Source organism: Bufo gargarizans, chromosome 7 (genome assembly GCF_014858855.1).
Source record: "Bufo gargarizans isolate SCDJY-AF-19 chromosome 7, ASM1485885v1, whole genome shotgun sequence".
Lineage (NCBI taxonomy): Eukaryota > Metazoa > Chordata > Amphibia > Anura > Bufonidae > Bufo > Bufo gargarizans.
Window position 1 is genome coordinate 9197495 of NC_058086.1, and position 15969 is coordinate 9213463.

The following is a 15969-nucleotide window of genomic DNA, read 5'->3' on the forward strand; positions in this document are numbered from 1 at the left end:
CCTGAATGGCAGTTCTGTGAATAGGAAGCAGTTTTCGTGGAAACAGCTGAGGTTTTTCCAGTACTGGCCACAGGGATCTTATATTTAAATACAGCGCCAGGTGGGCCTCTGAGTTTGGCATCTGGTCATATGGCAGTAGCCAGCTCTTCAGGTACCGTAATTGACCTGCTAAACAGTAAAAATTAGAAGTCAGGTAGAGACATACCACCATTAGACCTGGTGCGACATAAGGTAGAGAGAGAGAGAGAGTTTAGGCCTTGTAGAACCCAATATAAAGGGCGACATTAGAGAATTTAGTTGTTGAAAAAAGCTCTTAGGTATAATGTAGGGAGTGTTCCAGTGTGTGTGTGTGTGTGTGTATATGTATATGTATATGTGTGTGTATATATATATATATATATATAATCTTAATCAGGTTTATGCAACCTGCTACTAGTAAGGGGGAGTGACCCCCAAATTCAGAACTTATCCTTGCAGTAATTTAGAAGAGGTTGTACATTCATGGAATGGAAAGTGTCAGGAGTCTTTGATATAACTATACCTAGGTATGTAAAATACTGAACTATGGGCAGGTCCTGAGTAGTTGCCTGCCAATCTGTACCATATTAGGAAAAAGGAGAATTTTGACCAGTTTATGCACAAACCTGAGTAACGGCCAAAATCATTGAGTGTCATGGCTCGGGGCAGTGTAACCTCTACAGTCGTGGCCAAAAGTTTTGAGAATGACACAAATATTAGTTTTCACAAAGTTTGCTGCTAAACTGCTTTTAGATCTTTGTTTCAGTTGTTTCTGTGATGTAGTGAAATATAATTACACGCACTTCATACTTTTCAAAGGCTTTTATCGACAATTACATGACATTTATGCAAAGAGTCAGTATTTGCAGTGTTGGCCCTTCTTTTTCAGGACCTCTGCAATTCGACTGGGCATGCTCTCAATCAACTTCTGGGCCAATTCCTGACTGATAGCAACCCATTCTTTCATAATCACTTCTTGGAGTTTGTCAGAATTAGTGGGTTTTTGTTTGTCCACCCGCCTCTTGAGGATTGACCACAAGTTCTCAATGGGATTAAGATCTGGGGAGTTTGCTGTTGAAGCGTGTTTTGGTACCAGTCTTTATTCATGGCTGTGTTTTTGGGCAAAATTGTGAGTGAGCCCACTCCCTTGGATGAGAAGCATCCCCACACATGAATGGTCTCAGGATGCTTTACTGTTGGCATGACACAGGACTAATGGTAGCGCTCACCTTTTCTTCTCCGGACAAGCCTTTTTCCTGATGCCCCAAACAATCGGAAAGAGGCTTCATCGGAGAATATAACTTTGCCCCAGTCCTCAGCAGTCCATTCACCATATTTTCTGCAGAAGATCAATCTGTCCCTGATGTTTTTTTTGGAGAGAAGTGGCTTCTTTGCTGCCCTTCTTGACACCAGGCCATCTTCCAAAAGTCTTCGCCTCACTGTGCGTGCAGATGTGCTCACAACTGCCTGCTGCCGTTCCTGAGCAAGCTCTGCACTGATGGCACTCCGATCCCGCAGCTGAATTCTCTTTAGGAGACGATCCTGGCGCTTGCTGGACTTTCTTGGATGCCCTGAAGCCTTCTTAACAAGAATTGAACCTCTTTCCTTGAAGTTCTTGATGATCCTATAAATTGTTGATTGAGGTGCAATCTTAGTAGCCACAATATCCTTGCCTGTGAAGCCATTTTTATGCAACGCAATGATGGCCGCACGCGTTTCTTTGCAGGTCACCATGGTTAACAATGGAAGAACAATGATTTCAAGCATCACCCTCCTTTTAACAGGTCAAGTCTGCCATTTTAACCCAGTCAGCCTGACATAATGATCTCCAGCCTTGTGCTCGTCAACATTCTCACCTGAGTTAGGCCTCTTTCACACTTGCGTTGTCCGGATCCGGCGTGTACTCCACTTGCCGGAATTACACGCCGGATCCGGAAAAACCGCAAGTGTACTGAAAGCATTTGAAGACGGCTCCGTCTTCAAAATGCTTTCAGTGTTACTATGGCACCCAGGACGCTATTAAAGTCCTGGTTGCCATAGTTGGAGCGGGGAGCGGTATACTTACAGTCCGTGCGGCTCCCGGGGCGCTCCAGAGTGACGTCAGAGCGCCCCATGCGCATGGATGACGTGCCATGTGATCACGTCATGCGCGTGGAGCGCCCCGGGAGCTGCTCGCCCGCTCCCCACTACACTTTACCATGGCTACCAGGACTTTAGCGTCCCGGCAGCCATGGTAACCATTCAGAAAAAGCTAAACGTCGGATCCGGCAATGCGCCGAAATGACGTTTAGCTTAAGGCCGGATCCGGATCAATGCCTTTCAATGGGCATTAATTTCAATGGGCATTAAGACATCCTGATGCATCCTGAACGGATTTCACTCCATTCAGAATGCATTAGGATAAAACTGATCAGGATTCTTCCGACATAGAGCCCCGACGACGGAACTCTATGCCGGAAGAAAAGAACGCAGGTGTGAAAGAGCCCTTAACAAGACAATTACTGAAATGATTTCAGCAGGTTCTTTTAATGACAGCAATGAAATGCAATGGAAAGTTTTTTTTGGGGATTAAGTAAATTTTCATGGCAAAGAAGGACTATGCAATTCATCTGATCACTCTTCATAACATTCTGGAGTATATGCAAATTGCCATTATAAAAGCTTAAGCAGCAACTTTTCCAATTTCCAATATTTATGTAATTCTCAAAACTTTTGGCCACGACTGTACATTTGACATAAACCACATAGTACCATGTCACCAGCGTAGAGTCCAGTCCTATCTTCCATATCCCCCATGACTATGCCCTGGTATATACACTGGTATATACACTGGCTTGCAACTGGGATTATATCACAGAAAAATAATAAAAAAATTTTATCTGCAAGGTATTTGTGAGTGACACCCTGTAACGGTATGAGTGGTGGCCTAGCCAGTGGCCACAGTACAGTCTGGGGCCAGACACACACTGGCTTGCAACTGGGATCATATCACAGAAAAATAATTAATAGATTTTTTTTTATCTGCAAGGTATTGTCTGTGACACCCGGTATGGATGGTGTGCACACAGTATTGTCTCTGGGCCACACATTCACTCACTGGCTTGCAACTGCGATTATATCACAGATAAATAATATAAATTTACTTTTTTTTATCTGCAAGGTATTGTCTGTATGAATGGTGTGCACACAGTACTGTCTGTGACTGAGCCTGCAGCCTCTCACACACGGGCATCCAGGCAACTGCAATAAATATATATACCAGCCCTAAAAAGGGCTTTTTGTAGGGCTGTCAGGACGCTGTCCTTACAGCAGATGAGTCTGTGGACTCAGAACAATGCCCTAGCTAATGCTTTCCCTATTGAATCAGCAGCAGCAGTACTCTCCCTCCTCTCACTGTGAATGCAGTTTCCGAATGAATCTAAAATGGATGCTGTCCAGGGGGTGGGAGGGTCTGGGAGGGAGGGTCTGCTGCTGATTGGCTGGAATGTGTCTGCTGACTGTGAGATACAGGGTCAAAGTTTTCTCAATGATGATGTTTAGGGGGCGGACCGAACATCGCATATGTTTGCCTGCCGCGGCGAACGCGAACAAGCCATGTTCGCCGGCGAATAGTTCGGGACATCACTATTCATAACTTCTAGTAGAAATAATAGAGGAATGGGACAACATAGAGACATAAGAATAGATGCTCCAGAATTGTTATTTCATGGGGAATGCATGAAGCTATTAAAAAAAAAATTCTGATTGGTTTCCACCTTCGGGATCCCCACTTACAACATTTAATAGAAAAAATATTAAACCAGGCAAATAAAACCTACAGGAACGTTACAGAATAGGTTTTTCTATTTCTGTCTGGTGTACAGATTTCTACTCCAGACGTACAGGCCAAACGTGATGTTCATTACTATGTTTGGCCCATCCATCTGATTACAGAAAAGTGCTAAATTTGTTGTTCACTAATGCAGCGCAAACAATTAGCAGACCTGTGGTGTAGATACTGGCAGTGTGTGTAACCTTTATATTTCCCATAAGCAATCAGAGTGGTTTCTGAGCTTGTAACATTTTGTGGAACAGATGATAAAATCTGTATATCTTCCAGTGGGCACTGCCAGGAAAATTGGATGTGTAAGTCTGCTGCTGTCACTGTGCTATTCTGAGCTGACGGCATATTGGCCGTGTTTTACATAAACAAGGATTAGATTGATGATATTAGTACACGTGTATTTTGTCAGCAGTCATGATCATGAGCTTATTTTTTTATTTTTTGTGGTCTGTTGTCCCATGAAATTGACTGTAACCACTTTAATACCAGACTTATTCTTTACTACGCCAGTTTTAGCAATGGACCTATCTAACAGCAAATAACTAATTTCTGAGCCAGCCTACTTGTATTAGATTTTTTATTTTATTTTATTTTTTTCTCGGGACACCTTAGACCTTTTTTTGTGCCATTAGATGACATATATAAGGAAAAACTGTAAAAATTATGAAAAAAGGGGGACATTTATTAAGATCTGCTTTTTCCCTCTGGTGCTTCCTCCTGCAAGCTGTGCGACAGACCTAACTCTAGGCCATCCCCCTTGCTGGCGTAGATTTAAGCCATTTTCCACTCCAAACACCGGCATGGAAAATGATAAATGAGACTGGCCTGCGGCCAACCCGCTTCCCAGTCCACGGAACCCAACAATTTCTGCCACTTCAGTGGAGTGAAATAGGAAAAGTTGCAGATTTTGCTGCAAAAAAGTTATAGGACAAATTTTGCAACTTTAATACACAACTTTTGTGGCATATATCAGTCAAATGTCCCCCAAATTGTATATTTTTCCTTTCTTATCTATATATTTGTTTTCCTGCTACAAAATATTTCTAAAACAATTACTGTATATTTGTACTGTGAAAATGGACGCTTAGTCTAGTTTCACACCAGCTCCCTGGATCCGGCCAGCATAAATCTGTCCCCTTTCTGACAAATATGCCGAGAATCAGCCGGACAAATAACGCTATAGGCAGCAGTTTTAGTCCGGCTGATTCTCAGCATATTTGCCACGTTGCGGCCAGATTTCCTCCAATCCCCATTATAGTTAATGGGGTCAGCGGGCATTCAGGCAGCGCTTTTTTAGTTTTTTTTTTTTTTGTAGGATGAACTCTAGTTTTCATTGTACAGTTTTGGGACACACAAGACTTTTTGATTACTTTTTATTCCACTTTTTGGGAGGTAGAACTTTCATGTATAATTGACATGTTAACTGCAGATTGATACAATTATGGTGAGCTATTTAGCCAAAGTTATACATTATCCCATACATTTTCCGCCGCTTTCGTGCTGTGTGGAACAGAGAAGGATAAGTGTATAGTAAAATCATTGTAGTGGGAAACAATGTAATGGGGAATGTAGGCCAAACCAGTAATGGAGAAATAGGGGCATCATCATGCCATGATATTGTAAATGTATAGACATACATTTTTTCTTCATGATTGGAACATTTAAGCAAGCAATATGATTGAGGATTGGGTATGATGGCTACATCTTAGTGAGTGTGACATTTTTTTTGAGAGACTTTGAATATGTGTAATAAGACTGAAGACTGAGCTGTTTACCAAAGGAATGAAATTAATTAGCTTGGAATCTTTTGTTAGGTGGAAAATAGTCCAGAACAATAAAGACAGCCCCGTGTACATTTATACCATTAGGCTCCATTCAGACGTCTTGTAGAATGGGTCCGCAATTATCCGGAACGGGTGCGGACCCACTAATTCTCTATGGGGCCTGAAGAGATGTGGAGAGCACACTATGTGCTCTCCGCATCCACATTTCCGGAGCACAGCCCCGATATTCCGGTCCGCAGCTCCACAAGAAAATAGAGCATGTGCAATCGCGGACAAGAATAGACATTTCTTTGGCAGTGACGGCCGGGTTTATTGCGGATCCGCAATGCACTTCGGGTGTCTGAATGGAGCCTAAAAGGGGTGTTCCAGGATTTCAAATGTTGATCACCTATCTTCTTCAGGATTGGTGGGAGTCCAATCCCCGGGACCCTGTCTATTTTAGGGTTCTTCATAGCATACCAAGCACAGCGCTGAACATGATATAGAGGCTGTGCTTGGTATTGCGTCTCAGTCCTATTCACTTGAAGGCTATGTGAGTGATGGATGTGACATCACAGGTCAAGGAAGAAGCTGCAGCATTTGTCCAAACTCTTCTGCCCGTTGCAGCCGTCGATTGGCGTGTGTGCGCAGAGTCAGCATCCCAAGAGATCTGATATTGATTGGCTGTAGGTCATGAAAATTTAAGGCCAGAAGACGCCTTTAGATGGTTAGACCTTTTTATTTTTAATTTTTTCCATTAAGGAGAGCTACTTCCCCCCTTATTGAAGCTTGTTTGGTTAACCTTATAAATGAGAGACTGCCCAAGCCTCTTAGGAAACATGGGATTGATTTGAATCTGCTCAGGTTCCCTTTAGGCCTCATTCACACGTGATGACTTCTGGGAAGGTCTCTGTAAAGGATCAGTGTTTGGTACGTGCATACATTTTTTGCCCTTCGTGTGTCCTCTGTATTTCAAGTGCACTACTAGGCTGAAAGTTAGTTTTCAGATCATATCAGATCATCCTACCAGTGGTCCCTGAAAACACGGCATCCATGTTATGTCAGTGGTTTTCATTGACCCATAGACTTTAGTGGGCATGTTTGGTCCGCATCATGGAGCAAAGTAGTGCATATCTCCTTGGTTTTTCCACTGACTCATGAAAGTGGAAAAACCATTGAGGCAGGCCCCCTGTGGAAAACCACTGATGTGTAAATAAACACCTTAAAATCAGTGGGTACATGTGCGTTATGATTCACAGACGTGTGAAAGAGGCCTTAGGCAATGCAGCAGAGTCTCAGTGATCAAACCTTTAGACTAATAAATAGCATATCCGCGTTACCCAAAGACCACAGCTGGATACTTGCTTTGACTATAATGAAGACAGCACCAATATGAAACGTCATGCTAACTGATGGAAGTAATCGACTTTCTTCTACACTATCACAGCTGGACAGTTTTCATCTATATAGGTGTCAAAGTAAATTAGAGACACAATATAAAAATCAGTCTTGAAGCAAGCTCTGACTCTCAAAATATAATATATAATACAGTCTCGAAAAAGTTAATTAAAATTAAGTTTAATTATGGTAACTACATGAAAATTTTCAAAAGGGAATTATATGTTGGTTGATGGGCACTTTATATAGGCACCATAGACCTTGTACATGCCCTTTTATTCCATTGGATACTGAAAAAAGGTATAGGATATGGCACTGGGCAAGGAAAAGGCAGTCGGTATACTACTGAATGTCAGAGCAATAGCACCTTCTATTTTATAAGCAATTTGGGACAGCATTCAGTTTTTTAAGTAAACCATATATACCGCACTCAGACTTTGTGCTGTCCATTTTACTGCTCTAGTAAGGAAGACCGTCATGAGTCTGGCTCATGGAACCCCTGAGGATCAGCTGTTATCACTGAGGTAATTTCATCCAGCCTTCAGGCGAAATGTGGCGTTACATGCTGCCCATTCAAATGAACTGCTCTCATGTAATACAACAATGGCTAACAGAGAGGTGTCCGAAGCAACGGATTCCCCCCCATAATGTCTATATCATAGGCATCCAAATACAGTATTCAACTGAGAGAACCCTTTGTGCCTATAGATCTTGGAACCGTGCTTTAGCTAAAGAAAATATTACCTGTCCTCTTTTGTTAAAGGGGTTGTCCCTAAGACTTATCTCCTATGCTGTGGTTACGGGATAAGTATCTGATTAGCTGGGTCCAAATGCTGGGGCCCCCTTTGATCATGGGAATGGAGGGCCTGTGTTCGCCCATTTCAGTGGAGCGGTAATCAAACATGCATGCTGCCACTACATGAATCTCTATGGGACTTCCACAGATAGCGAAGTGCAAGCGCTTGGCTATCCCATCAGTTCCATAGAGTGCATTCTAGTGTGGGATCTCAGTGCCCCCATTCTCGGTTGATCTGATTGGTGAGGCCCCCAGCAGTTAGACCCTCACTAATCAAGGCATATTGGACAGTTGTATGCTTCTAGCTTGGGGAAAGGCCTTTTCTATTCCAACATTACTATGCACAAAGCCAGGTCTACAAAAGTATGGTTGAGGTAGTCCGGTGTGGAGGAACTTGACTGGCCGCCCAGAGCTCTGACCTCAACACCGTCCAACACAATTGGGATAAACTAGACTGTGAGCCAGGCCTTCTCATCCTGCATTAGGGTATGAGCTCAGAAATGCTCTTCTAGATGAATGGGGAATAATTCCCACAGACAACCTACAAAATCTTGTAGAAAGGGGACGATCTCCATAATAATGTATGTGGACTTAGAATGGTATGTTATAAAAGTCCCTGTAGATGTCCCAGTACTGTTGGTGCATCTTTCACCAACAGTATTGGGACAACAGTATAATGTTTTTTCTATACACCTACAACTTTGACTGAACCCCATATCAACCAACCACAGTGTATCTTTCATTTTTAGAAAGCAAACATGGACAAGGACAACAAGAACAGATTTTCTTTTAGACAGTTTTATTAAATATGCCCCAAGGTTTTTTTAGTTCATGGGCCTCTAGATTCCCAGTCAAATAATATATAGTAATTTCTCGCTCTTAAAAATGGTTGTCCGCCCAGTGGACCAGCAATGGGTCATCACTTCATACTCAGACTTTCTAACTCTTCTTTGGTCAAATAAGGGAATTTCAAAGCCACTGTAAAATGTTTTGTATGTTGTGTGCTATCTGATATCCTTAGGCCTCTTTCATACGGGTGTCATGGATTTGGGCCAGATGTGCGATTTTTCCGCGTGAGTACAAAACATTTTAATGCGTTTTGCAAGCGCGTGAGAAAAATCGGCATGTTTGGTACCCAAATCCAGACTTCTTCACAGAAGTTCGGGTTTGGGTTAGGTGTTGTGTAGATTTTATTATTTAAGCATAGAAACATAGAATGTGTCGGCAGATAAGAACCATTTGACCCATCTAGTCTGCCCAATATACTGAATACTATGAATAGCCCCTGGCCCTATCTTATATGAAGGATGGCCTTATGCCTATCCCATGCATGCCTAAACTCCTTCACTGTATTTGCAGCTACTACTTCTGCAGGAAGGCTATTCCATGCATCCACTACTCTCTCAGTAAAGTAATACTTCCTGATATTACTTTTAAACCTTATAAAATGGTTATAAGGGAAAATAATAGCATTCTTAATTCAGAATGCTAAGTAAAATAGTGATCGAGGGGTTAAAAAAATAAAATAAAATAATTTAACTCCCCCTAATCCACTTGTTCGCGTAGCCCGGCTTTTCTTTTGTCTTGTTCTTTGAGTAAAAGGACCTGTGGGGACGTCACTGCACTCATCACATGGTCCGTCACATGGTCCATCACCATGGTGATTGATCATGTGACGGACCATGTGATGAGCGCAGTGACGTCCCTACAGGTCCTTTTCCTCTAAGAAGAAGACAGAAGAGAAGCCGGGCTGCGAGAACAAGTGGATTAAGGTGAGTTAGATAATAAAAAAAAAAAATTAACCCCTCCATCACTATTTTACTTAGCATTCTGAATTAAGAATGCTATTATTTTCCCTTATAAACATGTTATAAGGGAAAATAATAATGATCGGGTCCCCATCCCGATCGTCTCCTAGCAACCATGCGTGAAAATCGCACTGCATCCGCACTTGCTTGCGGATGCTTACGATTTTCACGCAGCCCCATTCACTTCTATGGGGCCTGCGTTGCACGAAAAACGCACAAAATACAGCATGCTGTGATTTTCACGCAACGCACAAGTGATGAGTGAAAATCACCGCTCATGTGCACAGCCCCATAGAAATGAATGGGTCCGGATTCAGTGCGGGTGCAATGCGTTCACCTCACGCATTGCACTCATGCGGAAATCTCGTCCGTGTGAAAGAGGCCTTAATCTTTTGCTGAAGAAAAAGTACACCATGTGATATGTTCCTCTAGGCTTCTCTGTATATTTAATGATTATTTTTCTTCACCTAAACAATGGCATAAATGCTGGAAATGGCAGTTGTCAGCCCGGTTAGCATTCATATATTCCAAGGTTGTATTTGAATACATCCTCCTCCTTTTCTTTTCCTGTCACATTGTTTTCTTGCGCTGTTGCAGACGATGACATGAAGCTTCATTTATCTCCGTCACTCAGCTGTCTCGCTTGTTTTCGCCTCTTTCTCCACGCTCCGATGATAGCTTTTCTTCAGAGAGGTTTACAAGCACGTTACCGCATAACTGGACCCTATTTAGTCTTTGCGGCATATTGATGAATTCATTTTTCGACACAATAATTATTCGAGTAAGCTTGAGTATAACACTTCCGAGCACTCTGCTTTCCTTGCAGCTTATGACTCCGCTTTCAGGTGATGCGTAAAGCTCCCCTACCACCCAGTGATTGCGTAGAAGAAATCTCTATCTGCCTTTGAGACAGTAGGTTCCCTATAGATCATTCCTATGTGTCTGTCATACTATGATGGAACTTCCTCCATTAGTGTTTCATTTAATGGCCCCATTCACATGGCGGATTTTGAAAAAAAAAAAATCTTATGTGTTTTTCGCCACAGAAAACGCCTTGGTTTCTGCAGCAGTTTTATCAGTCTGAATACAGAGAACCCACTTGTGGTTCAGCCCCATTGATGGAGCTAAACTGAGAATGGACACCTACCACAGTGTTTAGGGGCATCGGTCCAGAAATGTCCTTTCTTGGCGCATTGACAGCTTTAAAGAGCTGGTCACATGGATGGCAGTGTGGCCTCCCATTAAAAACAATGGGAGGTTCATTCACGTGTCCACCAGTCCGACGCTAGTTTTAAAGCACTGAATCTGTGCCATACAATATTTTTAATAGCCTCTATTTGCTTCTGAAAGTCAATGACAGAAACTCTGTTTAACAATGTGTACCAGCCTCAGGTATGCCACTATAAAACCTCAGGAGTCTTCAAAAGTGCCAACCCAATGCACCTACCCCATATACCACTATTATTTCTGCCCAGGCTTACTATTTGCTCAGGCTTGGACTTCTTTGTCTATGTCTTTGTCTATGTCTTAATGTGTCTGTCTTAATAAACACTGAGTCAGCATAAGTGTCGGCTCATGCTTTGGATTTTCTTTAATTTAACTTAAATCAAAACCTAGAAAGCTGTACAAGCATTTGAGTGGTATAGAGTCATAAAAGTATATAATGCTTTTGGATTTGCTTTATGTTCAGTCTATACAGCACAGTCTTTAATGGTGATGGTCTGTGTTCACCGGTATCTCTTCTCTCCTGCTGGGCACGGCCACTTGAGTACTCACCCTCCCCGCTGCATTGCCGTCTCTGCTGCTCTTGGTTGTCCTTGCCTCCTTCTTCCTGCTTGTGCGAGCTCTCTACGTGGCTCTTAAGTAACCAGCGTGCTCATGGGCTAATCTGTCCCCAGCCTATGACTAGGTTCACAAAGGTATATATGGCATCTTCCTCTATGGGAGGGTGCCTGAGCAATAGAGTTCCTGGTTCAGTGATGGCAAACCTTTTAGAGACCAAGTGCCCAAACTGCAACCCAAAACCCACTTATTTACCGCAAAGTGCCAACACAGCAATTTAACCTGAATACTGAAAAATACCGGCAAAGTTAAGCTGTGGGGGTGTAGCTTAACACAGGCCTCAGTAAAATGAATGCCCTCGTTGGCACCCGCTAGTATTAATAATGCCCCAGTAGTGGCCCCCAGTATTAATAATGCCCCAGTAGTGGCCCCCAGTATTAATAATGCCCCAGTAGTGGCCCCTAGTATTAATAAGGCCCCCATTAATGGCCCCCAGTAAAATTGGTGCCCCCCTAGTATTAATTTTCCTCCTTTAGTGGCTCCGAGTATTAATCCCCCATTAGAGGCCAGAGTATTATTAATGCCCCCTTCCCCACTCTTCTTGTGCAAAAAAAAAAAGAAAGGACCTGCCCTCCAGCTTGATGACGTTTCACAGGTCCTGCTGCTTGCAGTCAATTCTGCAAAACGTCATCATGCTGGAGTGTAGGTCCTGTCCTGCGCATCTAGTGAGCAGCGAGTGTTCATCCATTTAATGGTGCCGCGGGGAAGTGAGATTTATTTATTTATTTTAGTAACACAAGCAGAAGAGGGGGGCAAAGGCTGTACTAATGAGCACTCCATAATGGAAGCACTCATTAGTAATAGTGCACAGGTGGCAACCCTACTCACGACCCACACAGAGGGCTCATCATTTCCCCCTTTGGCACGGGTGCCATAGGTTCGCCACCAATGTCCTAGTTTGTCTAGTTCCTGTGAAGGTGTGTCGCTGTTGTGTTTTCTGACCTATGCCTGCCAACCACATTGACGCTGTTCTGCTTGTCCTGACATCTGCTTGATTACCGTATTGATCCCTTATTGTCTGCCCTGACCTATTTCCTGTTTTACCATATTGCATGACCTCTGCCTGCCTTAAGCTCGGCTTGCCCCGTGACCATGCTTGTCTGTCCCCCATCGTGCCACGCACTAGTGTCTCTAGACCTGCCTGGGTCAGCAGTCTGTGAACGGAGACAACTCCTAAGGGGAGTTGCCTGGTGGCCCTTCCAGCATAGTTTGTATCTGAATATGGGGGTAAAAGGGATCACCTTGGCAACACCCCCCAGGAGTATCCCCAAGTCAAGTCCATTCAGTGGCACAATGGGTCCACAGCCGCTGCCTTTACACAGTCTGTGGGTACACTGCCTGCATCGGCTTCAAATACTCTGTAAAGAGTGCTGAGATGAGAGCGTTCACAGGCAAAGCATTTCTCTTCTGTATCTTCTGCTGCCAGATCTTTTCCATTTTTATTGTAACTTTATGTAAAACTGATTCAATTTTCTTGCACATAATAGAATCAAACTAACAGTTTAAGCAATGTTTTTTGTATCGCGTTCCGAGCAATTACTTTTCATTACCACACACAAACATGCTGTTTAAGCCCATCTCTAACCTGCTCTTTGCACTTGCGCTATTTACTATGAGCGAGTCAGATAATGTCCGTTATTTCCCTGCGTAGTCAGTGATTTGGCTTCAAGCAGAAGACATTATGTGACGTGAGTCAGATTATTAGTGTCATGGGAGGCAAAACAACCAAAAATATATTTAAAGGGACTTCAATAGAACTAGCTATAGGGCATCATTTTCAAGCATAAAAATTCTGCAGTCATAGCCCAATACTTCTTTGCTACTCTGCCCGCAGCACATCCCTTTGTATACCGTGCTGCGGGTCTGCTATGACCGCATGATTGATAGTGCTACACATTGCATCTCCCCTCCTCGCGCAGTACAGTTTATGTCTGCTCACGCTCCCAAAACGGCAAAGAAATGCACATGGGGCACATATATTGTATGCACTATGCTTAGGGCCAGAGATAATTTGATACGACTAAGAAGAATTACAATTCACATCTGTCTGAGAAGACTCGCTGTGCGTGAACTGGATTACCTGAACCCTTGTGATAGATTGCATAATATATACCCAGCCTAGGAACAGTAAGCCCATCACATCCGTGCCTAAAGGTGAACATAACCACTAGACATGGATGATAATCAATTATTTCATACATCTGTTGCTTGGAGTCTAACGCTCATAAATAGCAGAAAAGGATGACACATCAGTATCTAATATAACGTTTTATTGGGACACAAAGAAATGAATGTGGAAAAGCTGCCTGCAGTATTGGTCAACGTAACACTTTTATTAAAGCCTCCTGCGTGTGACACGTAAAAAGGGGTTCATTTATCCCTCCACTGTTTTGGCTGCAGAGCAACTAAGTGAAGTTTTGGGTTATGGGGCATAGCTAAACTTTCCTGACTTTCTGCTTCAGAGAAAGCAATGGATGGAGGGAACAATCCAGCTGGTCTGTTCTGAGGTCAGGGCGATGGAGGGGCCTCTTTTTTATTATGGGAAATGCCAATTGGTTGCTAAGTTTTGTTAAGATGTATACTAGTGTTGAGTGAAGTGAGCTTCGATGCTTCATCCTGAGTTGCTTCGTTCAAAATGTCGGAATAATACTGTACGGAGATTCGTCTCCATACAGTATTAGAATGTATGGGCTCCAAGTTCGGTAATTCATTTTTAAAGTGGAAAGCCACGTTAAAACTTGAAACCAAACTCTGATTCGGTTCCGAGGTACTAGTCTGAACCGAAGCCGAGTGAGTTTTAAAAATCAATTACCAAAGTTATGTAACGAAGTCACGCGTGACTTTGTGAATAACTAACTTCGGCTCTTCGGGGCCCATACATTCTAATACTTACGGAGACGAATCTCTGTACAGTATGATTCCGAAGTTTTGAATGAAGCGATTTGGGATGAAGCATCCGAAGCTCACTTTGCTCAACTCTAGTGTATACCAACCCAAACAGGCTACAGCAGATGACACTTTCATGGTCCCGTACTGTGCAGGGACTGTGTTCCAGGTCTCTTCCCAGCACCTGATCAGGAGCTGCGTTGTGCAGTGAGAAAGTCAAAGGAGACAAATTCTCTTTTTGTTGTAGGGATCTCCCAGCTTTCAGACCTCAAAACATGAGAGAGGCCGCTTTCAGACAAGCGTATTGAGATCCGTCAGTTTTCTGGCTCAGGATTCCTGATAATATACCATCAGTATTGCTTCAGGATTTACATGCGTATCTCTCCCTTCCTTTATTATTTATGCACAAATCCACACAAAACTCGGACATGCTGTGGATTTCAAATACTGACAGAAATGATACGCCTATATGAATAGCTCCATTCATTAACATTGACAACGAATTCCAGGACACAAAATCTGGACTATATATGCATTTCAAATACGTTCGTCTAAAAGCGGCCATAGTAATGGTAAACCTTGGACAAGAGTGCGCCTATAGTAAGCCACTGCTAGACAGCCCTGGCAATAGCTAATCTCTGGGTATAATAATATTACAGGTTCTAGTTACTGGGATTCAGGAGAAGGGTCATAGATCCAGTGAGTTATTCTGATGTCCAGACTGGAGTTGGGAATTTATTTTTTATTATTTTTTTCCCCTCCTGAAGATGAGGAAAATTTAGCTTCTACCTCGTGGTGTTTTTTGCCTTCCACTTTGACGGATAACAGGCTGAACTGGATTGATGTATTTTTCAGCTTTACAAAAAACGTTGTTACTATGTTAAAAGATCTGGCATCTAGAAATCAAACCGCCCAATCCTTCTTTTCCCTCACATCTGCCATTGGGAAAAGTCAGGACACCATATAGACATTAGTCAAGAAGTCCTGCAGAAATCGGTAGGTTCACACATTACTGTGTATGGCCAAAAAGTTTCCATAGCTATTGTCTGAACACATGTTGGGCGGACATCTATTCCTTACAATCCCCCAGTCCATAGACGTGTACAAGTGCCCGATGCCCCCATGCGCATTAGATGGTCTACAGTTGCTTGCCTCCTGCTTTATTATATGTAGATATCCGTATGCTGGTGAATGTGTATTTATGGATCTGTCTTTTCTCAGAGGAACATGTATGTAGAATTCTTCCTTACTTTTTATTCTATCTTTTGAAGATCTGAGTCCTGCGTCTGTGAGTGGAACCCTGAAGTCTCTGGAACAAGGAAAGAAACCAGAAGATGATTTTGATATGTTTGCACTTACAAGAGGGAGCTCTCTGGCCGAGCAACGCAAGAGGTGAGCGGACACAGCGACTCATTTACCTGATTAGTTTCATCCTCGCCTGAACCCATTTTACTGCGTTCTGTGCTTTAGTAGGTTTGCTGTATGAATAATTAGGTTGAGCTTTATAGTATTTACAGAGGGAAATGCTCCTAGAAGGAAATAGCGAGCAAATAAGTAGTGGCTACCATTTCAGCAATTTATACAACTTTAAGTGGAAAGCACCCGTCTTTCTCCGAAGTCTATCTATATATCGCC

General features: G+C 42.9%; 1 protein-coding gene across 1 annotated transcript in view; it reads left to right on the top strand.

Annotated features, from left to right (window-relative positions):
* Window positions 1–15969, top strand: part of TOM1 (target of myb1 membrane trafficking protein) — a 118328-nt gene that overhangs the window by 80530 nt on the left and 21829 nt on the right. The window contains exon 11 of the mRNA XM_044300413.1: window positions 15606–15726. Coding sequence (XP_044156348.1) covers window positions 15606–15726 — 121 coding nt within the window. The remainder of the gene's footprint in view (window positions 1–15605; window positions 15727–15969) is intronic.